Raw genomic sequence first — 23,664 nt, forward strand, 5'->3', positions numbered from 1 at the left:
TGAAACAGTAACAAAGTTTATTTTATTGTTGTCTGGCACAGAAGTGTGTTGGTTACATAGGAGCCTTGCTTTCTTAGTTGAAATACAATGTTACAGTATTACTCTCTCACACACAGTCTTGCAAACACAACAAGAAACACTTTTTACTTTGCAGGGGCAGAATGACTATTCTCAACTTATTATATTAGCTATTCCAGCAAATATCTTCGATTAACACATTCCTTAACCTATCTTTACTGGTAATCTGACCATTCTGTCCTAACAGCTAACTTTCCCTATTCTAACTGCTTTAGAATGTTCAGCTGCTCTCCCAACTGCCAACTGCACTTTTAAACATTGGCACACGCTCATTTACATATGACCAATCGGGTCGCTGCTATGTAAATTAACTCCTCCCCTGTTGTTACATCCCAAGGATTACAAAATGGCAGCTCTCACACCAACCCTGCAAGGTAAGCCATGTTCTAATTCTAACAATACGTTTTAAAATCTCTCATACAATTAAACATTTCACTACAGTCATGTTGAATTTGTGAGACAAGTTTGGTCCAGATCCACCATCAGGTGGGTTCAGTGTTCTCTGAATATGGGTGAACTATAACTCCTAGATGTCAAGGTCAATCACGCCCAAACCCTGCCAGTACGCAAATTTGGCCACGTTGGGTCTGTGTGGCAAGTTAGTTCCAGGTCCATCATTGGTGGGGTTCAGAGGGCTCTTATATTGCAGATGAACTGTACATCCCAATCCCTACACCTCCTAGAAATCACGGTGAATCCTCCCCAAACCTCTCTCTAGTATGTTCAGTTGATGATTAATTCCTGTTTGCTGTGTGCTATAGGAAAGGGTAGGAAAGTGTTAAGGGAGATGCAATGGGTGAAATCATGCAAATGGAGAAAGGACACTGGGATGCACTCGCTGTCACCTGCAATTTCCTGGGAGGGAGTGATTTGGTGGCTCCTCAGCACTAGAAACTATAGCCTGGTTGTGGAGGCTGGAGGCTATCTGTGTGAACAGACACCTGTGCCACATACACACATGCAGATTTTCACTTTTATTATGTGTATAGATACATACCTTATTAGACATATTTCAGTATATGTATCGTGTGTAATGGGCTTGTGCATGGATTAGGATTGGTCAGTTCCCTTTGGCTAATCCAGCTAGTTTGGATGGACTTAACAGTAATGGCTCAGCCGACATGTTTTTTTTTTTTTTTGCTTGAAATGGCCCACATGGCTGCCGGGCACGGCTTCTTCCCTTCTATTTGGGACCACGCTGTGCATGCTTCCTTAACCCTGTTCCTCAAACCCAGGATCCCGTGAAAGGAAGAAAGAAGCCCGGGAAGGGTGCTTCCTTAATCCCATTCCTCAAACACAGGCTCCCTCAAAAGAAAGAAAAGGAGCTCAGGAAGGATGCTTCCTTAATCGCGTTCCTCAAACCCAGACTCCCTTGAAAGGAGGAAAGGAAAGGGTCTCAGGAAGGGTGCTTCCTCAACACCGTTGCTCAAACCCAGTCTCCCTTGAAAGGAAGTAAAGGAGCCCAGGAATGCAAAAGGGAGCCTCATAAGTTCCCCATCCCTGCCAATGGGCCGGATCTTCTGGCTGCTTAGCTGAGAACAGATTTTTCCATTAACCGATTTTCGGGAGGCTCCCGAAAAACGGATCTCGGTACCCAACGAAATGTGGATACCAAAAATGGATCACCCTCTAGCCGAATTACACAAGCCTAGGACATAGATAGAACCAAACACTAAATATTTCTTGGGGCTCCACGAGAAACTTTTGCTTCAAATAGGGCTCCGTGCCTGAAAAGATTTGGGAATCCCTGGGATAGAGAACACAAAAGGGACAATAAATAATCTACCAAACTTTTAAAAATCATGACGATTTCCATGTCAACCAGCCTCCTTCTCATACTGTACTGCTGTCTGCATATGTTCTATCAAAGTGGAATTATTTTTTTTTAAAAAGATAACTGCACAAACAGCTTTGTGAACTCTTAAAGAATGCTGTTGTGATGACAAAAAGAGCAGCTTTCTGAATTGTGAGGCAAGATTAACCAATACACATAACACTATACTGACTGGGTAAAAAAAAATTCTTTAAACGCATATTGAAATATTTCAGTAAGCATATATTGTCAAACCTTTCGGCATTATGGTGCATTTGGTCAGCTGAACAATGTATGTAGCATAGTAATTCCACATAGTCATTTTCTAATTTTTGAACTTCTGTATACAGTATTCTTTCACAAATTGGGGAAACCTCTCCAGGTTGTTGCTGATGGCCATTTTAAAAATATCAAAGAATGCAAGTGGGAAGACACAGCCACAAATGAGGAGTCAGGGCTTTCAGAGGCAGAAAGTGAAGCTGCACATGGATCACTGGCCTGGATTCACGATTCAGGAAGGCTGCTCTGATAAAAAAGAAAACCTGATGGCTTTCCCCTCCCTGCAATCAATGTAACTTTTAGCTATAGCTAGTTTTTTCTACATAATGCCTAAATGGTCTGGTTTAGGGATCTTCTCGTGAAAGTAGACCTGATTAACTTTAGGGATCTTCTCATGAAAGTAAACCCGATTAGATGACCATGACTTCTCTCCCTGTTTGCTCACGTCTTTTTCAGAGTGGGTACAATCAGTCTTCCATATTTGTGGATTTGATTAATATGGTCCCAAGTATGATTTAGATCACCCGGTACAATTCTATGATGAATATCTCCTGACCAATGGCCACAGTTCTGCTAGAGGACAGAGATTCCTAGAAAATACATCTCTAGGAATCTCTTAAAGTCTTTCAGCATGATATATTTTTTCTTCTTTCAAAGGGGATCTGTGCCCCTAACCGCCACAAAGTACAGGCCTGCTGTACACTCATTTAATGGATTCTGACTTTCCTTTCCACAACATCTCAAAAGTGAGCAGCATTACATGGCTGCATTGTTTTCTCTAGAAAGTGTGTATAAAACATTACCTTGCCTGGTCACCTTTTGAAAGAGCTGGGCTCAAGATTTCTTCTTTCCTCTGAACAGATTAGTAGGGTCTCTCCCTGGCTGTCCCACCCTTGACTCCCTTGTTCAGATATGTGCGTTGACTGAGAAGAGTTTTGGGAGGAGATATGAGTCGAGTCACTGTCACTAAACAAGCTGGGTGAGCGTGGCTCAGTTGGATCTGTAGGGGACAGAACACTGTCCTCATGTTCGGAAGTATCTGTATCTTCCTTGTTATGCCGAAAAAAGGTCTCCCATTTGGGCATTTCCAAATTACCCAGCTGTACACCTTCATTTAGCTTTGAATTAGGATCGGAATGGGCCACTCCACCTTGATTTGGTAACAAAGCAGTGCCGCCTCCTTTGGGCATCCAAAACATCTCTTTCTCAGAGTCCTCCTCATCTTCATCATCTTCATCATTGGATTCTTCACACTCCACAAAATTTACTTTCACAGAATTAGGCAGGGAAGACATCTTATAACTGTCTTCATAGTTTCGCAGTAGAGATTTTTTTTCAGATGGTGTGATTATACCATCTGGCAGCAGTTTAGGAAGCTTGTATCTGATAGAAATTAATTCTGTATCAAAGAGATCATCACCATCACAACCTGCCAAGACAAGAAATCATGTTTTAGAGAAGATGTCAAGTCATGAAAACACTCAAGTCTGTCTATGCCTCAGAACCATGTCTATTATCTCGGACTGAATCAATTCAAACATGGAATATATGAAATTTCATGCTGTCTGCAAATAAATGCCCAGATGGCCAAAGCAGTTAGAAATAGTTTGCCAGAAACCCCTTAGCTAACTGTAATAATTGTCTCTATAGAGGGAGTCTTCCCTTGAAATGATATAGCCTCTTGAATGCCTAGATCAACATATGAGGGAGTTAGGTTATACTATGTCTGAATATAAGGGGAGAAAGTGTCATGCAGAGGCAAATTCTAGTTCAGAAAACAAAGCTCTTGAAAGTTAAGAAAATTTATTTAAGAAAAAAAAAGGTGATTCCAGCACAAGGCTATTGTTAAGCCTGAAGGATGAACAGTTATGCAATACATTTATAGGTAAAGCAGTGCAATATTTATGGAAGCTTTCAACTATTTGTCAATCAACAAAATCACAACTTTTTTGCCCCATTTAATCAAAACATTCCTTCTTACAACAACAGCCTGGCAGCTTCTGGTTGTTATTCACTCTCAGCAACCGGTATACCCCCATCACCACCAATATAATATGGTCAAAAGCATGATAACATGTGGCATTCAGTACAAACGTATGCATCATAAATACAAACACCTCAAAATAAATAAAAAATAAAAATAAACATTCAAGCCAATTGGGGGACCAAGCGCCAGCCATTTTCTCCCAGACAAACCTTCCTCACAAAGGTTTATGATGGAGACAAACTATACATGACACCTCAGAGTGAAGTTGAGATTAAAATAGAATCTTAAAAGACATAGCAATCTACACAGATGTGATAATGTATGATTCTCTGGTTGAAGCTACAATTTTGGCCTCCTTTGCCACTGTTATCTGAAAAGAGCATCTCTTTTACCTGAATCTGTGAGATCCGACATTCTGGCTCTCTTCAGTGCTCCAAGTGGTTTATACATTGGCTTGTTCTTTTCACTATACATTCGGCACAATGGTTTTAAGCTGGAAAAAAAAAGCAAATTGGACACTTTGGACTTTTTAGTCCAGAACTTGCTTGCTTTCTTTGCCCTATAATCTGCCCCCCTTTCCCGAAATAAGATTCAAAGCAGGAGATTAGATGTTTAAAATGTTTTAAACCATTAAATAGTACATTCAATTACAAACACTATTTTTAAAGCACTAAAATTTGAAACAATTAAAATACACAATGCACATTGAAAAAACATACTCAGTTACACATCTCTACCCCATGGTCAACCAAAGCTGAAGGTCTGTTTAAACAAAGAAGGCCTTTGCTTGCTGGCAAAAAGGCAACAGAAAGGGTTCAGATTGGACTCCCATTTGGGTGGAAATCCCAAAGCCTAGGGACAGCCAATGAGAAGGCTCTCTTCTCATCCCACTGTCAAAGGCCATTATTTTGAGACATATTTTAAAAATGGTAATGCAGAAATAACCAGACCTGTTTGATATGATTTAGGATACAAAGCAGACATACTCAAGACCAACCAAAGTATAAAGTAAACACTGTCATTCGGTACTTTCCCTTTTTAAAAGTATCCATGCACATCACAGAATAATGCCTTCAACCTACAGTAGAGTCTCACTTATCCAAGCTAAACGGGCTAGCAGAAGCTTGGATAAGCGAATAACTTGGATAATAAGGAGGGATTAAGGAAAAGCCTATTAAACATCAAATTAGGTTATGATTTTACAAATTAAGCACCAAAACAACATGCTATACAACAAATTTGGCAGAAAAAGTAGTTCAATACGCAGTAATGTTATGTTGTAATTACTGTATTTACAAATTTAGCACCAAAATATCAAGATATATTGAAAACATTGACTACAAAAATGGCTTGGATTATCCAGAGGCTTGGATAAGCGAGGCTTGGATTAGTGAGACTCTACTGTATGTCCTTTTCTACACTGCCATATAATCCAGTTATAGGGGCCTAAATTACTAGATGTCACAAAGGTCAACATTCTTTTGTCATAGAAAAAAAAAGCTATCAGCCTTTCTGTGTTTCTGCTGCAAATGAGGCCAGTGGGAACCATCTATTAGACAGGTATCCAAAATGCCACTGAATACATACTACAAGTTAGGTTTTCTCTAAGATACACCCTTCCAATGACTGTGGGGATTAAATATAATATAATAACAATAAAACCTTATTTGTATTCCTCCCTATCTCTCCAAGGAGATTCAAGATATTTTGGCTGGCTATAGTAACTTTAAGGGCAGCTTGATTTTCAGGTAGTTATCATTAATGGAGGACCAAAGCAACGCAACAAAAAGGCACTTACATTTCTATAACACTCTTCTCTGTTGCACCTGTTGGAATTACATTGGGATATATATTGACAGGGCAGATATAGCTCACAAAATCCTGGATCTAGAAGCAGTAGTGGTGGAGGAAAAGGTGTTATTAACTTTTGGAATTTAAAATCTTACAGAACTTTTCAACATCCTTGAGAGAGAAAGAGCATTTCTTGTTTTTAAAGCTTTGAAACTAAAAGGTATTTTTTTAAAAAAAGAAAGAGGAACACTAAGATGGAAACCAGAATGATAAAGGAGTTTTAACATTATCCATTGAATCATTCTAGTTGCACTAATGGATGCACTCCTACAGAGGAATGCAAGAAGGCAGGCCTCTGTATTTACACATATTTCACATCACACTTTTTTACAAGGCCTTTATTTCCACACCAGTGAGATTAAATTACAACATGTTTACTACATGCAGACCAACTCAGATTAATACAAAACATGAAAATGACATTTTTAGGATCAGCACATTTTGCTACAGACTAAGAACTCTTGTATATTCCAGACTATTATAACTTCTATAGCAAGCAGCAGAAAATACAACAAGATATTTTGAGAACACCTGAAATCTGTAAATATTGTGCCATTTGCTCATTTCGAGCTTTGAAATTAAAAGGTCACACAAAAGAGCATTAATAGTGAACCAAGAGAGTTATATCTGCCAAGAATAAAATGGCTGGCTTGACTGAGCATGCCATGTTCTCCCATAATGTTTTTAATCAGCAATAAGGTAACTGTAATTTTATAGACTTGTTCTCAAACGTGCCAAACTAATATGTGAAAATGCAATGCAAAATGCAATTGTATATGAAGTGCTTATTATCATCTTTATTATATTTTCTTCGTCCAAAGTCCCTGAGACTAGACAGGTAATAATCTAAATAAGTACCCATATACCTGCACAAACTGTTGTTATATTATAAGGGACATATGATAACACACACATACAGTGCCAAGGTAATATGTGAAAATGCAGTAGAACACATTGAATTGTATTTGAAGTGCCAACCGCCCTTGGTTTTATTGTTCTTTTGATCTTGTTTAATGTAGTGTATATTTTCTTTTATTGTGTTGTTTAATGTGCTATGATTTGTTGTTCTATTATATTTTGTTATATTGTATTGTTCTGGGCATGGCCCCATGTAAGCCGCCCTGAGTCCCCGTTGGGGAGATGGTGGAGGGGTATAAATAAAGATTATTATTATTATTATCATCATCATCATCATCATCTCTATTGTATCTGCCAGGAATAAAATGGCTAGGCATGCCACATCCTCTCAGAATGTTTTTAATCAGCAATAAGGTTATTACAATAAACTTACTTTATAGAGCTATTCTCAAAAGTGCCAAAGTAATATGTGAAAATGCGGTAGAACAGACTGAATTGTATTTGAAGTGTTTATTATTATCTCTGTTGTATCTTTCTTAGCCTGAAGTCAGCTTAGACAGGAAATAAATCTAAATAAGTACCCATATATCTGCACAAACCATTTTTATATTAAAAAATAAACTGAAATATACATACCTCACTAAAAGAAGAGTGAAATGAAAAGCAAGCTCTATACGAACTTTCTCCAGTCCTAAAGAGAAACCACAAAGAATAAACAAATGTTCATCTTACTATTCATCACAACATCAAGGTAAGAAAAGAAGCAATGGATGATACAAAAGAAGCTACTTTAAAGAGTATTTTGTTGAATATGAATCTTCCACATGAACACTAGAGGAGCTCTAGGATTCATATAGTTACAAGTTGACTGTATGGAGGACAGATCTCAATGGATTTCAGACAAAATTTGAGAGTCACTTTTTTGTACTGTAAATCCCAGAACCTCCAAACCTATCACAGACACTTTTACAAACTCTGATTTTAGCCCTTTTCATGATCAGAAGACCCATACTTCTAATTAACCAGAAGCAAGGGACCAATCTATATGAGAAACCACTAGCTTTCATGTAACTATTATCATCTTTCACAGTTAGCTGACTTGTGCTCTAGAAAGAAGATAACATTAAATTGACTTTTGTTTTAATTCACCAATACAGTTATTGTGCTTTCAGTGTTCCACAGAACATCCAGAACAGAGGTCAGAATAATGTTGTTGAACTGCATCTGCTAGCAGTTTAAGTTTGCCAAAGAAATGCCAGGAACTGGAGTTCAACAACAACATCTGGATGGCCACACATTTTCTACTCTTCATCTAGAGACTATTAAATCCTAATCACTAATGCTCAATCATAAAATCAAAGTACCACCTCCTGTACTACCATTTTTGTTCAAGAGATCTATTTGTTCTTAAAAGTTTGAAAAATCTCATTTTCCAAGTGACTAGACAAGCTAGGGAACTGTTCAAAGGTAAAACTGTATCGACACTAAAAATATGCTCAACTTACCTCACTATTACATTGGTTTTCCTCATTCTTTCCCCAAACCACATTGTGGATGGCTTGACACTAATGATATGCAACTGTTTACCATTCTGGGAAGTCATGCCACAGGGCAATCTGTTACTTCGCATGATTTCATCATCCTGTTGGACAGACAGCATCAACTGAAGCACATAGGCAGATCACACACACGAAAGCCTCTTTTTATTATCTAGGGTATTTTGGCAAGTTCTTCTATCTTACTCATTTTCCTTGCTGGAAATCAATCTACCCTCCAGCTATTTTAGCCATTAGTACCAGAATATATATATACACACACACACACACACATATACATACGTGTATATCTTAGTTTCTCTACCTCATCTAGATGCTATTGTTGACTCAGGGGATTAAAGGTTTTTTGTTTTGGTTATGAAGAAACCAGATGCAAAGATGTGCTATAGTTAAAATAGAGTTTCCTTCTGACATGTAGTTGCAAGATATGAGTTAAAAACTGTTAATTAATTTAAAGGTGATTTACCTATGCTGCTTAGAACAATGCAAACACTTTCAACAGTGTACCTATCCCCATTCCCTTAGTGCAATATGAAAATACTAGCACTAAGCTCGGGCCACACAATAAAAGGTCATAATAATAAGCAGAGTCTGAGAACCCTCAATGTTTTGAAAAAAATGATTAACACCACTGTCAAAACATATCTTGCACCCTCTATGAAATCTTTTTCACTTCCTTAGAGCCTCACTATATTCTAGTATGTTTTGCACTTTTCAATGAGACCTGCACTCAACTGTCAATAGAACTCGCCCACTGAATCAACTTTTATATGTCCCACTAATTTGATGCACCTACTCTAGTTGGGATCGTCAATTGTTTTAAGGCTTAATTACCAAGAGGTCCTCGCAATAAGGCGGAAAACAACTTTAGGCCAACATGCTTCCCCTTCTAAGTGTACTAGAGGGAGTGGTAAAAGTCCCCCTCCTGTATGCAGCACCAAATCCTGTCCTGGAGAACCTATCCAGATCCCCTTTTCAGTTGGTGTAGCAGCTGCAAAAGAAAGGTGAAGGAAACTCTGGTACACCTGCATCTGTTGTTTAGAATGCCAACCTTATAAAATAAATACATGCATAATGGATCAGCCATGTTTACCCACTCATTATTTATTTAGTTTTATTTTTCGAACACTTTTAGACTAATAAAGCCGCCCCGAGTCCCCTCGGGGAGATGAGGCGGGATATAAGAATATTTTTTTTAATTATTATTATTATTATTATTATTATTATTAATAATAATAATAATAACAGGATTACTTTGGGTAGAAAACACCTATCCTGTTCATATTTGAAACTGAGAGAAATATTCCAACTGTTCCTTTGCTCTGTTAGGTAACAATATGTATCAAAATCTGAAGAATTTTCTATTCCTGGTTTGAAAGTGTTATTTCCTGTTTAATTGTGTGATCCTTTGAAAGTAGCTGTTCTACTTCAGAAACTTTATTTTTGTAGTTGCCACAAACTAGGTTGGGATTGGTTGAGATTACATGAGATATTCACTGAAAACCTATAGCAAAATGTGTTATATAATGTCCTGCCAAAAAAAAAGGTTTTTGCAGTTTAATGCACTTTTTCCATGGTTTTATGATAGAACCAATTAGGAAATGACATTTATAACCCAGGAACAAAAATCGTGTTACATAGTGTAATCAGTAGTATCTACAGCCATTCTTGAACGGTTGGGTCTTAATCACATACATGTTCCTCAATGACATTTCTTTTATTGTTCTTCTTTAAAGAAACCAGCTAACATTTTTTAAAAAAAGAAAAGAAGTGTTCATTTGATGAAACATCCTTCCCTAGAGCTCCCTCCAATCAAACTCTACTTCTTTTGAAAGACATTTTCAGCAGATAAAACTCCAGTAGCAATTTCTTGCCTGGGAGACATTTTTAAGATAGACTGCTTTCTCTGGTTTGATTTTTTCCGTCTCCATTGTATTGATTTTAAATATAAGTGTTTTTGAAGAGCAACCAGTAAGTATAAATAAACACATAAATAAAGATAAGGCAATGAAGCTACTACTTGTTTTCCTTCCTGGCTCCAGTTGCTACTTCAGTTGAACTTTTTCCTCTTTCCCAGGAGATATATTCTTTCTGAACATACCTGTAGCCCAGAAACTCTATAATAGGAACATCAGAAAACAGAATGGCTAATAGATACACACCCTTGGATGCCGACATGCATGAATCTGAGTGTGCCGATCTGAGGTGATATGGTAAAGGATCTCTGGCATGTTTTTAAACATGTCCAATTTGTTCACATGCACCTAGGAAATTAAGTTCACAGACATTAATAACATTTCAGAATTTGAAAAAAAAACCAATAACTAATTATTCCAGAGGAATATATTCCTTCACTTGTTCCCTCCACAGAAATCCTCTCCCCCCTACTGGCTCTGTCTGTGGTGTCTCTCATTTGAATTATGTCTCTTAACTTATAGTTAGTCTGAGTGATGCTGGACTTATGTCAAAAATGAGATTCCCTAATCTTTCTTGAAAGTAATAATTCTGAATCAAATGAATTGGTGTTTTCCTTGTCGGATAGTTTAACTGCAGACAGCTTTCTTTCCATTCTGAAAGAAGTTGTGCTAAACAGCAGTCCTACCTTGACTCCAAGCTCTTCACTGAGATTTGTGAATAAATATTCATATCCATAAGCAGCTTTGCAGTTCAGCCACACCACATGATAGCGACTTAGAGTGATCCAATTCCGTACTAATTCCAGTATACCTTGCATACATTCTTCCTATAAATGGAAAGAAGGCAAATTATTGATTTTAACTTAAAGACTGGTGACATCAGGGCTGCATGGTGTCATATTTCATTCAGTTTATCCTAGCTAAGCAACTGTGTCTATGAATTTTGGAGACAATGTTAAAAATAATTTCCATAGTTCAAGATCCAATGCTCCCCTCCCCCCCTGCCCCCGTGTTCATTTTGTCTTTGGCGACACCATGAGAGGACAGTTCTGCTTGTTCAAAGAATCACACAAACCTGTCCTGATGGTAATGAGCTAACAATAGCAGGTTTCATATTGGGATTTTTTAAAATGTTGATACCAGAGATGCTCAGGACTGAACAGAGTTTCTTGTTACATACGTAATGCTTGTGCTTTGGGCAACTTTCAAAACAGATGGGTCTTTTAAACTTTGGCTGTTCAAAAGGACTGCCAATTGAGTACAATGAAAGTAAAGGTAGGTTATCCATGTAAAAGCAAGTAAAATACAACTACTCTGACACATTGAGGAAAAGTCATTGTATATACTTGTGGAAACTCAATAATCCATGATACATACAAGCCCAACATAGAGCCAGGGTGGTCCACTGTAAATTCTATTGGAGTCAAGACAGAAGAGATTATTCTGATAGATTACACTATGTATCAAAATTAGGGAAAATGTCTGTTCCTGGCTTGAAAATGTTATTTCCTGTTCAATTATGCGGTACTTACAAGTTGTTATAGTCTAGAAACTTTGTTTTTGTGGTTGCCACAAACTAGGTTGTATTTGTTGAGACTCTTATGAGATATTCATTGAAAAACTAGCAAAATGTGCTGCAGGATGGTCTGCAGAAACAAAGTTTTTGCAGTTTAATAAACTTTTCCCATCTTTTTCTCATAGAACAAATTAGGAAATGACATATATAACCCAGGAACAAAAATCATGTTACATAGTGTTATTTGGTAGTGGAAAACACTGATCTTTCCATGAAACTCTAAGTAAGGTTGGGAAAAGATCCAAGCAGGACCTTGTGGCTGATTTCACTCCTTTGGTTTTACTTACCCTGCTTGGTATCTGATAGAATCTGGGATCACAGAAAGTGGTATCTAAATACAGGCTCTGGATATCTTTCACTCTGGGGAAAAAAATAAAAAAAATAAGAGTGTTTGGTATAAAACTCATACTGTTCACAGTATCAAATGTGTGTTAGCCATTTAGAAGAGATCTTTATGACTCTTAATGATTCAACAGCTTTCACAAAATTATACATCCAGGAGAAAAACTGTCCTCATGCCTAGTAAACCTGAGGCATTCACTGTACACTGTGGACACATTTTCATACAGTAACAAGCTGATATCAGACATCTACAAATGGCTTTTCACAAGTGTCTATGTCCAAATCGTGGCCAGCAGTGAAGGCATGTGACATTGTCTATGGGCATGATGCATCCTCCCAGCCTGCAGGGCACAGCTGGGTACCAAAGAAAAGCTGTTACAAAGCAGACATAAGCTCACGTGTCAAACATATAGGAATAGGTTTATTCTTTGGCTTTGTTTTTCTACAGTACAGGGTTATCAGAAGAATTGCCTTTTCTGAAGGTCGTATCCTACCCTATACAAGAGACAGAACTGTAGTATATTCAAGCATGTCCAGAATAAGAGCCCCTCTTATTTGTACATGAGGAGTAGCACAATGATTATATTCACACGATTACAGCATATGAGGAAAGAGATTTCATGAGAGATTTCATCTGCTGTGCAAGGGAATCACCAAGTGAGTAATATCATCTCAATCATATTGTCACTTATTGTGGAATTGTACATATGAAATGGCTGTTACAATACCCAAAGAAAGAATATGACTGATTTATCCTCGGATCTAATTTGTCCACTCCAAGATTTGAATCTCCTTATGGAGAGAAAAAGTGGGGTATAAATAAACATAATAATAATAAATAACAATCCACTGTACATACTGCTTGCCTACCTTCACCTTCGAGTTACTTTCAAGGAGAAATTTACCGATCAATTAGGGCCCTTCCACACAGCCATATAACCCAGAATATCAAGGCAGATAATCCACAACATCTGCTTCGAACTGGATTATCTAAGCCCACACTGCCATATAATTTTATAGTTATTTCACCTGCAAGCCAGTTCACATCAAAGTGTTTAGGTGTGAAATTCTGAAAGAGTATACTATTTAGGATCTCATACCTGTTCCCAGAATGCAATAGCTCCATTCTGGCCACTTCTCCTTTTGCAAGTCTGAAGTCTCCAGTATACAACACAGTGCCATTTTCACCTTGGAACAGAAACCTAGATGAAAGCATACATTTGGACATTTACTTCCATGCACTTAAAAAACATCTGGAGGAAGAGCAGAGTATCACTAGCTGCAACACCCCCCCCCCCCCAACCATTTGCCCCTCCCATATCAGGGAAGTCTGAAATAGAAATCTCCCTGGGGAGGGAGTTACAGAGCTGAGAGGGCCTTCTCAGCTGTGGCCCCTCGGCTCTGGAATTCCCTCCCCAGGGAGATTAGGTTGGTGCCCTCCCTACCATCCTTTAAGAAACAATCGAAAACCTGGGCTGGCCTTTGGAGAGACAGCCATTGGATGACCAGCCTCATTATAATTCTATTCTGAATGTTATTAGGTTCCTTTCAATGATTTTATCTTATATTGCTGCTATAGTCCCCCCGCCCCCCACCTTTGAAGTTGACTGAATGGCATTGGTGGTTGTTTGATATTATTACTGTTGTATAAACCTTTGTTTTAACTTCTGTTTTATCATCTTCTTGTGTTTTAAACTGTGTATATTGATAATGTATTTGCGCTGTTACTTTTGTAACATTGTGAGCCGCCCCGAGTCCCCATGGGGAGATGGTGGCAGGGTATAAATGAAGTTTTATTATTATGATTATGATTATTATTATTAAATATGTGGACATTTGGTTGAAGATGATGAGGACATGCTCTAGCTAAATAAGGAGCTGGTTAGAATCTTCCACACAATATTAATTATAGCAATATCCTCAAACTCACCTTTCAAATCTACTTTCTAATGTATCCAAGCGAAGGGCCAGATAAATATGAATCAGAGGTCCACAACTCACATTTTAATTTTGTGACCGGCTTTTAAAATTGTTGCTGTCTATTTTGTATTAGTCTTCTTTTTCTTTTTACAGTTATTTTATTTTGATTATGTTAGCTTCATGTAAGCTGCCAAATTCCCCTTTGTAGTTGAGTACAAATCTAATTTTAGTATTTAATATACGATGAAATTCAGTTTGAGTGGGATTACCATACACTGTTTTGTGTGAGTCTATCACATTAAAATTCACAAATGTTGACGCCCATAATCAAGAGCAGGTGATGGATGCAAGTCTTAGCAAATACATCCATAATAAACTAAATTAAATGACATCTGAGCACCAACTTAAAACTTTTATGTTGTTAAAATCTACATGTTATATTTTTAAGTCACTACCATTAACTAAGCAAAATTCTTACATGACTGATCCTGGACAGTGGCCAGCTGGTAGAAGTGTTACAACAATATCTTCTTTCTAGGACCAGACAGAAGAAATGGAGACTCATTTACTAATTAATACCAACTATGGATAGCAAGGAGTAGGCAATATACCTATACCATGCAATATATCAGGAGAGGTGACGGTAATATAGGCAGGATTACAACATATGCCTTGTTCCTGACCATTCTGTGTTTATCTCTCCAATCAATATCCCTTCACAATATAATTATAGTCCTTTTGATAGATACTGAAGTGTTAAAGAGGTATATAGGCCTCCAAATATAAGGTTTTTTTTTCACTGCTCTTTTGGACCCAGGGGTGGCTAGGGCCAAAGTGTGGACAATGTACTGCTAGAAGTTGCCGGCCTTAAGTACAAACAAACAGCAAAGGAGGAAAATGTGACAATCTTAAAGTCGAGCAAACATGAAATTTGGAACAAATGTAGGAAAAAACATAGTGGGATCCTCTGCCATCCCTCTGCCCCACTTTTTATACTAAGTCAAAGATATAATTCACAAAACAAATAGAACTCCTACCCACTTTTAGAGACTATTTTAACTGAAATGTCATAACAGCCAGTAAAGCTAATTACCTCACCAGATGCTTCATCAACTAGAGAAATTTGTGTAGGAGTTTCAATTTCAAGAGCAACCTACAGCAAACAAACAAAAAACATATGAGATGTATTGCAATAAATACATTTAAATTAAAAAATAGCATGCATATTTGATCAAGAAATAAGACTCACAGCAAAAACTTTTTTTAAGAGGCAGCTATTTTCTGCACATGGGAGAGGAAAAATTCCAAAGATGAATAGTTTCAAGGAATGAAGGAAATTCCTTAATAATTAATTATTTTCCTTTTACTTTACAATGTGACAGATGAATGAGATGAGCTAAACTTAGCCTTTTAGAATAAGTTCACTTCCTTATGATGATGCTATTACTACTCCTGTTTCGCATAAATGTCTGGTTACAAAGTGTGAAATGCTTGTTGTAACATACAAGAAGACTGGCAACTTACTATGTAATTCTCCCAAAAATTGTATCTTGGATTAGTTAGTAGCAGCTCTTTGGTTACCGGTGAACAGTAAAGACGAACTGTTAAGCTTTGAAAACAGAAAAAAGGTGCTTTAGGGAGGGAAAGCAAACATAATGACAGCAACCAATGAATAACCAAGGTGGAGTGTTGGGAACTTGGGTTTATCAGAAAGCAACTTCCATGCATCTTATACAAAGCTTTTGAAATGAGAGGGATTTATATGCATAAACTATGTCTAGTGGGCTATTATTTAAAAGTAAGTCAACCTAGAAGAACACTTTACAAACCCCAGGGCACTGTCGTACTATATAATGACAGATTTTTTTTTCTACTTTAACTACCATGGGAACATCCTACTGAACCTTAGGATTTGTAGCTTAGGAGAAATTATTTAGAACTCTCAAAAAGAGAGCATTAGCGCCTTACCAAAGCATTACACTATGTGACAAAATTTAAACAATTTTCTGTTCCTGGCTTGAAAGTGTTATTTTCTGTTTAATTGTGCAGTAGTTACTTTGAAAATAGTTGTTTTACTCCAGAAACTTTGCTTTTGTGGTTGCCACAAACGATGTTGAATCAGTTGAGACTCTATGAGATATTCATTGAAAAACTCTAGCAAAATGTGCTGTTGGGTCTCCAACAAAAACAAAGTTTTTGCAGTTTAATAAACCTTTTCTATGTTTTTATGATAGAACCAATTAGAAAATGACACTTGCAACTCAAGAACAAAAATTTTGTAACACTGTTATCAGGTGAATTCCACAGGATAAAATCATGGCACTTAAAGTAGAATCACAGTTCTATAATTCTGTAGTGTAAAAAGGCCTTCAAACATAGGTTGCATCTACCCTGAAGAATTAATGCAGTATAAGTCAACTTTTAATTGCCATTGTTCAGTGCTATGTAATCCTGGCAATTGCAGTTACTTGGCAGAAAAGGCTAGACTCAGGAAAATTGCAACTCTGAAGATTCCATAGCATTATGACAAGGTAGTTAGTGGTATCAAACTGCATTAATTCTACTGTGTAAACACATCTATAATATCTTGAATAAGTCCTTTGTTCCTCGACCCAACCACTCAATATAGAGTGAAGCATACTTTTGATATCATATGTATTCTAGTTATATAGCTCAGGTGTTACCCTAGTTATTTATATCCCAAGACATGATTTCTAATTTCCAGTTCCAGTAAATTGCCTTGGATGCCATCCTGGCAGAAGATGGGATATAAACTGAACAAATAATTAAATACAGTCTAAGACAAATTATCTTTCAAGATAAATGAACTGAGAAAAGAATTTTTATTATGACTAATTCCCTGGACATATAAAAATCTGTGCTGCAGACACTGCACTATTAAATATGAACAGATCCATCTGATAGTTGTGCAAACTCTTTAAGTGAAAAATCAGGAAAAGCGAAAAATGGGAAAATCTGCTGACTCTATAATAACATTATACAACGAGCAAATTAAAGGACTTAATCCAGCATATCAAAAGCTATATTTCAATATTTCAAAATTATTTTTCTTAACCACATAATTAAGATTAGCTTGAAAAAGAGTAGACAAATTGATGACAAATTGAACTGCTAATATATGACATGGAATTATGATGTGTCCATTTCAACTGAATATAGTGTTCGTGGAAACTTTAAGTGTAAAAAAACCCAGAAGATAGAAAATCAAAGGAGCAAGAGACTGAGAAATATTATTAAAGGGAAAAAAATACTGTTTCTGAACAAAAATGGAAAGTTGGCACCGATTACCTGCATGCTAGTCTTCTTTTCATGGAGGGGGCTCTCAGGCCTTTCATGTGATCTAAATATTCAATAAACATTTATATTAGAAATCCATCACACTAAGAAAAAATATCTTAGTCTGGGGTAGAAAACTAGCATCAGTTGAAGTTCAAAAGGGTATAGTCAATTATTTAGTAAGATAAGCATGTAAAAATGTTTCACATTAGTTTCAGATGCTCTTCCTCACATGAAAACACACACGTCTTCCAGTCAGTATAAATGCTGAAATGCTGCTGGTTGGTACAGCTGATTTATCATCAGCTAAATAATTTATTGTATAATTCAATTATTTTTTTAAAAAAATACTAGCAAGGCTTATATTGCCGATAGGAAAAAAGTCAACTCATTTGAAATGTAGTCTCCTATAAACTGCTAAGAAGACAAATAAATGGGTCTCAAAGCAAATCAAGCCTGCTATTCCTAGAAGTCAAGATGACTGAACTAAGAGCAACATACTTTAGGCATATCATAAGACATGACTCATTAGAAAAGTCAATAATGCTCAGGAAGACATAAAGCAATAGGAAAAGAGAAAGACTGCATTCTAGATGCAAACTCAGGCCCCTTCTACATTGCCATATAATTCAGTTCATAGCAGGTAATCTGGATTTTATATGGCAGTGTAGAAGGGGCCTCAATCAAGGAAGCTGCCCTGAGTCTGCAAGATCTTGGAAGGCTGATTCATGGGGCCACCATAAGGCAAACTCAATTTGAATACAATTATGTTCAAAATACATATTGGGAGACATTGCTCCTTCTTCCTGCAAAAACAGTGAAGTATTTCCTTATATGGCTGCTCCAAATTCACATAAAAGCAAAAACAGTGTGGAGTCGTAAAATTATCTCACTGTAGTTGAAGCCTTTAACTTGAAATGCATGCCACGTGTGCAATGCTGTCAAGAGTCAGACGCCAATTAGCGAACAAAAATAGAGTTTATTCAGCAGATAAGCCAAAAAGTAATGTTAACACAGAAAAAACCTTGAAACACTTCACTATCAGTGCTTCAAGAGCAGTTCAAACAAAAATATAATTCAGCAACACAAGCAGGTAAAAACAAAGCTAAACAAACTTAGTGCAAACTGCACTTTCTGAGTCCAAGCCCTGCCAGCCGGCTCTGTAGTTTTCAAAGGAACAGTTCCCAAAAGAAAACACCAAATTGGTCAGGAAACAAACAAACAAACTAAGAATGCAGTAGACTGCTTCCACAATGTGGATAAAGCCGAAGGCTCCAAAAGGATGGTGAAAAGACGTCGTCCGGGATTCCAAGGTCAGGTCAGGAGATAACAGCGGTGTCCAAAGAGCAAGCCAGGAGTCAAAAGCCGATAGTAGTCATCAATCACAGGGCGAAGGCAGTAGCAAGGTCAAATTCCGATCCAAGGTCTGAAGAGGGTGCAGTCATCCAAAACAGGTCCAGGATTAGACACAGCGAGAGCCAAGCTAGGTGATATCAGCAGATTCAAATCATAGTCCAAGTCCAGTCTTCATGGAAACACAGAGATCCCAATGGCGCCTCAGCAACACCTTGCCACACGCAAGGTGCAGTGGCCAAACATTCCCATTTTATTCCCCTTTCTCCTGGGTGACAAAACACTCACACCCAAACACCAGGTGTCCCAAATCTACTCAGAGTCTGAGCTCCACACAGCTAGAGCTCGTGGATCTGGAGTACCTAGCAATTCGTCGGAGTCCCAATCATCCTGCCCACACTTAGCCCCATGAACACTTAAAGAACCATCCTCCCTTCTCCAAGCATCCCAACTGGGATCAGCTCCTGCAGAAACCCCAGGTTCAGAAGTATCCATAGACCCCAAATCCCCAGACATCTCCGGTGGCTGTGCCCATTCAGTGCCCGCTTCCCCAGCCACCACCTGTTCCTCAGCGTCCATCTCCCCATCTGAATCTTCCTCAGAAGATCCCCCATATAGCTCTCTAAGTCGCTTCCTGCGCAACTCCTCCAGTGAACCCTCATCACGAGGGTTTTTTCTTCCTCTTCGAATTCCATCCCCATCAACCATAATCCCTGAAGGCGCAGTCACAACAATGCAATCAATTTTTTTTGTATTTACAGAGAAAGGAAAAGTTAGGGTCATCCCTCCATAACATATCTTCTTGTGTATGTCAGAGGTTTTATTTTACACATAGCAACAGGCAGAACCTAAGAGATAAAGACATTTTTCAAGGAACAAGGCCCTACTGCAAGAAATGTACCTCCCCATTAAGATTTATTCCTGTGTGTGCCTTCAAGATGTTCCCACCCTTTAGTAACCCTAAGCCTCAGGTGATCTAATGTGGAGAACCAGCAATTCATTGTGTTTCCCAGTGTGCCAGGGACTGCCACCATATTTGTGTCCATTGGTGACAATGGTTTCTTTCCTTGAAATTCATTGTAGACATTGTCCTGTAATGCAAAATGCTCAAGACTTGTGAAGAATTCAGTATGTTAGGGAGGAAAAAAAATCACTTCAGTGGACACAATTGAGTTTATTTGGTTCATTCTAACCCAAGGGTTCTCAAATTTTTAAAGTCGCGGAACCCTTTTTGAAGGAAAGGTTTCTCGTGGAGCCCCAATAAACTTTTGGACACAAAGTTTAAAATTGCATTTTAAAATTTGACAGATGGGCCAGGTCAGTGGCAGATGGATAGAGAATGCTTGTGTGAGGTAATGGGGGGGGGGGGGGGACATGAACAAATTCCTGTGCACACTGCACATATCTTGCTTGTAGTACAAAAAAGGAAGGAAGGAAAGAAGGAAGGAAGATAAAATATTTAAAATGACGGACAATTTTAACCAACATAAACTTTACTGTATTTCAGTGGAAGACCCTAGGGGCCATCCAGTCCAACACCCTTCTGCCATGCAGGAAAAGCACAATCAAAGCACCCCCAACAGATGGCCACCCAGCTTTTGTAATAATGACAAATAAAAGCAACCCCATAGGCTATGCAGTTCTACCATGCAGAAAAAGCACAATCAAAGCACCCCCAACAGATGTCTTTGTAATAATAACCACAGTTCAAACATATTGCAATTTCATATGGTTTTCTACATTGCACAGTGGCAGATAGGAAGGCACTCCAGAGGGCTACCACTACTGCCCAGAGAATTAGTGGTTGCCCTCTTCCCTCTTTGGAAATACTTTATAATTCCTGTTGCCTTAAGAAAGCTCAACATATTCCTAAGAATCACCCTGGATATTCTTTTTTTTTAAAAAAATTATCATCTGACAGGTGGTATACGATGATAAAAACAAGGACAAATAGGCTGAGAGCTTTTATCCTAGAGCTGTGACTATATTGAACTCTGTGGTTTTCATACTGATGTGGCATTAGGGGTTGTGCAATAGCAATTTGAATGTGGAAGGATAGGTGCTTGTTTTACAATTTGTAAATATATAATATGATTGGAGATGGCATTTAATTTTGTTGTACGATGTACAATGACAATAATGTTATTCTACTTTTATCATGGCACTACAATGCTATGAGAAGAAATTAAATGAGCACACATAGATTGAATTGCAAAAAGGCTGTGAGTCTTGATGCTGTGTGACTTCAAGTAGTTTTGGCCTTTTGGTGACCCTAAGATGGACTTATCACGGGGCTTTTTGACAAGTGTTGTTCAGCAGAACTTTGCTTTCGCTTTGAGGCTGAGAGAGTGCAAACTCCTCACTCAGTCATGGAAACACACTGGCGGATCTTGAGCATCCAAACCCAAACTCCGGAGTCATAGGATGCATCTATACTGGGGAATCAGTGCAGTTTGACACCACTTTAACCACCATGGCTATAGAATCATGGAAAGTGGATGTTTTACAAGTTCTTACGCCTTCTCTGCCAAAAAGGGTTGATGCCTCACCAAACTACAAAACTCAGGAATACACAGTCATGAGCCATGGCAGTGGTAACTGCGATGGATAAATATAATGATATGGTTTGAATGGAACTGTATGAAAGGTGTATTGTTGGGGTCTATATAGTCTAGAGATGCCATCTTAAGATTGAAGCCTGAAAAGCTAAAAGGAAAGGATGAATGAACTGTAATTAAAAGTTGCAGAGTCTGTATGTGTCTATATATAATCATGATAATGCTGAATGTTTAGTGACTTCAGCCTGTTGGTTGCTGCATATCATGTCATCTTTTATAAGGTTTTAGCTACTGTTCTTATTGTTTTTATAAAATGTTTTTACTCAGTGTTAATTTTATATTAAGCATTATATTTGTATGGGTCATTTAAGTTTCACTGTTGGTTATTTTGTCTGTTATTAAGCTTAAAGTTAGGTTGCTTTTATATTGCTTAATGTGGTCTGTCTTGATGTAATATGTATGTTTTTCCATTTTTGGCACTGAATGTTTGCTATACATGTTGGAAACTGCCCTGAGTCCCTTCGGGGAGATAGGGAGGTCTACAAATAAAGTTTTATTATTATTATTATTAGGTAAAGGTTTTCCCCTGACATTAAGTCTAGTCGTGTCCAACTCTGGGGGTTGGTGCTCATCTCCATTTCTAAGCCAAAGAGCCAGCATTGTCCATAGACACCTCCAAGGTCATGTGCCCAGCATGACTGCATGGAGCACCGTTACCTTCCCGCCGGAGCGGTATATACTGATCTACTCACATTTGCATGTTTTCGAACTGCTTGGTTGGCAGCCCTGGTGGCGAAGTGTGTTAAAGCACTGAGCTGCTGAACTTGGCAGACCGAAAGGTCCCAGGTTCAAATCCCGGGAGCGGAGTGAGCGCCTGCTGTTAGCTCCAGCTTCTGCCAACCTAGCAGTTCGAAAACATGCCAATGTGAGTAGATCAATAGGTACCGCTCCAGCGAGAAGGTAACGGCGCTCCATGCAGTCACATGACCTTGGAGGTGTCTACTGACAACGCTGACTCTTCGGCTTAGAAATGGAGATGAGCACCAAACCCCAGAGTCAGAAATGACTGGACTTAACGTCAGGGGAAACTTTTACCTTAGGTTGGCAGAAGCTGGGGGCTCACCCCGCTACCCAGATTCAAACTGCTGACCTTTCAGTCAGCAAGTTCAGCAGCTCTGTGGTTTTACCCACTGTGCCACCAGGTGCTCCTCATTATTATTATTAGTGAAATTCAAATTCCCCTTTCTTTGTGTACCCTATGTAGCTAGTCTTTATGTGTCTATTTTCTTTCTCTGTATTGCTCTGTGATATATTATATCTGATTGTGAACGAAATAAAAGAACCTTTTTAAATGGTTTTAAATGTTTAAAATAGTATTTATTACAGGACCAAACTGCTTTAATTGGACAGAAAAGATGCACCCACCCCCAATCCCAAAACTGCTAACACCGCTCTGGCCCACTGCAGACAACATAGGCCAAACAGGAAAAGGCAGCTAAATGTGCCTTTATTTATACAATGTGACAATAGGGGAAGCCTTCCTCACCCTTGTGGCAGTGGGAGAGGAAGTAAGCGCGGGCCTGGAGGTTTTCCCGGTCGAAGCGGTCGATGGAGAGGCGCGGGTATTCCCGCATAACCCCGCCAAAGCTGCTCATCGCGCCGCCTGTCGCAGACTATCAGAGGAAGACTTCCGCCGCGCTCTTTTTCCGCGCAGCTTCCTCATTGGCTGAGGCGGGCTCCAATAGCTGCCAAGCTTGGTATTGACGCAAGCGCGCCGGCGTGAAGTCGCCAGAGGGCGGGGCCATAACGACGTGAGGCATCCTGCCATCCCTTGTACTGCTGAGTCAGGCGTTTCTCTGATTGCGGGGGGGGGGGGGGGGGGGAGGGGGAGAGAAGGAAAACAATGACGCTGCAGATTTATAGCTCTTTCGGCGCCACTTTAACTATGGAGACCCTGGGTTTGTGACGCATTTTGCGGCCTTTCAGAAAGCTACACCGAACTACGTGTCCCAGGATAGAGCCATGAGAGTGTAAAGCACTGTCAGATTGCTATAATTCTGCACTGGCAGTCAAAGGGCCCTTCTACACTGCCATATAAAATCCAGATTATCATCTTTCAACTGGATTATATGGCAGTGTAGACTCAGGCCCCTTCTACACTGCCATATAAAATCCAGATTATTCTCTTTGAACTGGATTATATGGTATTGTAGACTCAGGCCCCTTCTACACTGACATATAAAATCCAGATTATCCTCTTTGAACTGGATTATATGGCAC

General features: G+C 38.5%; 2 protein-coding genes across 3 annotated transcripts in view; one reads left to right on the plus strand and one right to left on the minus strand.

Annotated features, from left to right (window-relative positions):
- dclre1c (DNA cross-link repair 1C) lies at window positions 1–23,093 on the minus strand. Of its 2 annotated transcripts, XM_003227990.4 has the most exons (14): window positions 22,931–23,093; window positions 17,486–17,537; window positions 15,701–15,785; window positions 15,270–15,329; window positions 14,655–14,710; window positions 13,357–13,458; window positions 12,202–12,274; window positions 11,025–11,165; window positions 10,585–10,686; window positions 8,372–8,508; window positions 7,503–7,557; window positions 5,956–6,044; window positions 4,550–4,650; window positions 1–3,599 (listed from the first exon to the last, which is right to left on the minus strand). In XM_003227990.4, exons 1-14 carry the CDS (start codon window positions 23,037–23,039, stop codon window positions 2,983–2,985), a joined length of 1,779 nt encoding a protein of 592 aa, XP_003228038.1. In that variant the 5' UTR covers window positions 23,040–23,093; the 3' UTR covers window positions 1–2,982. The 2 variants fall into 2 exon arrangements, with proteins under 2 accessions (XP_003228038.1, XP_008119666.1); XM_008121459.3 differs by lacking the exons at window positions 14,655–14,710; window positions 17,486–17,537; window positions 22,931–23,093 and having other exon boundaries at window positions 15,701–15,790.
- meig1 (meiosis/spermiogenesis associated 1) overlaps window positions 12,862–23,664 on the plus strand; it is a 26,988-nt gene continuing 16,185 nt past the window's right edge. Inside the window, exon 1 of the mRNA XM_062981806.1 lies at window positions 12,862–12,913. Coding sequence (XP_062837876.1) covers window positions 12,877–12,913 — 37 coding nt within the window. The 5' untranslated portion in view covers window positions 12,862–12,876. The remainder of the gene's footprint in view (window positions 12,914–23,664) is intronic.

This window comes from Anolis carolinensis, chromosome 5 (genome assembly GCF_035594765.1).
Source record: "Anolis carolinensis isolate JA03-04 chromosome 5, rAnoCar3.1.pri, whole genome shotgun sequence".
Lineage (NCBI taxonomy): Eukaryota > Metazoa > Chordata > Lepidosauria > Squamata > Dactyloidae > Anolis > Anolis carolinensis.

Excerpts from the sequence above, each read along its gene's own strand:
- dclre1c (XM_003227990.4), bottom strand. The coding sequence starts at position 23,039 with ATGAGCAGCTTTGGCGGGGTTATGCGGGAATACCCGCGCCTCTCCATC. Across the intron at positions 4,651-5,955 it reads GAGAAGAGTGTTATAGAAAT|CTTAAAACCATTGTGCCGAA; the intron begins GTAAGTGCCTTT and ends TTTTTTTTCCAG. Across the intron at positions 3,600-4,549 it reads GTCGGATCTCACAGATTCAG|GTTGTGATGGTGATGATCTC; the intron begins GTAAAAGAGATG and ends TTGTCTTGGCAG.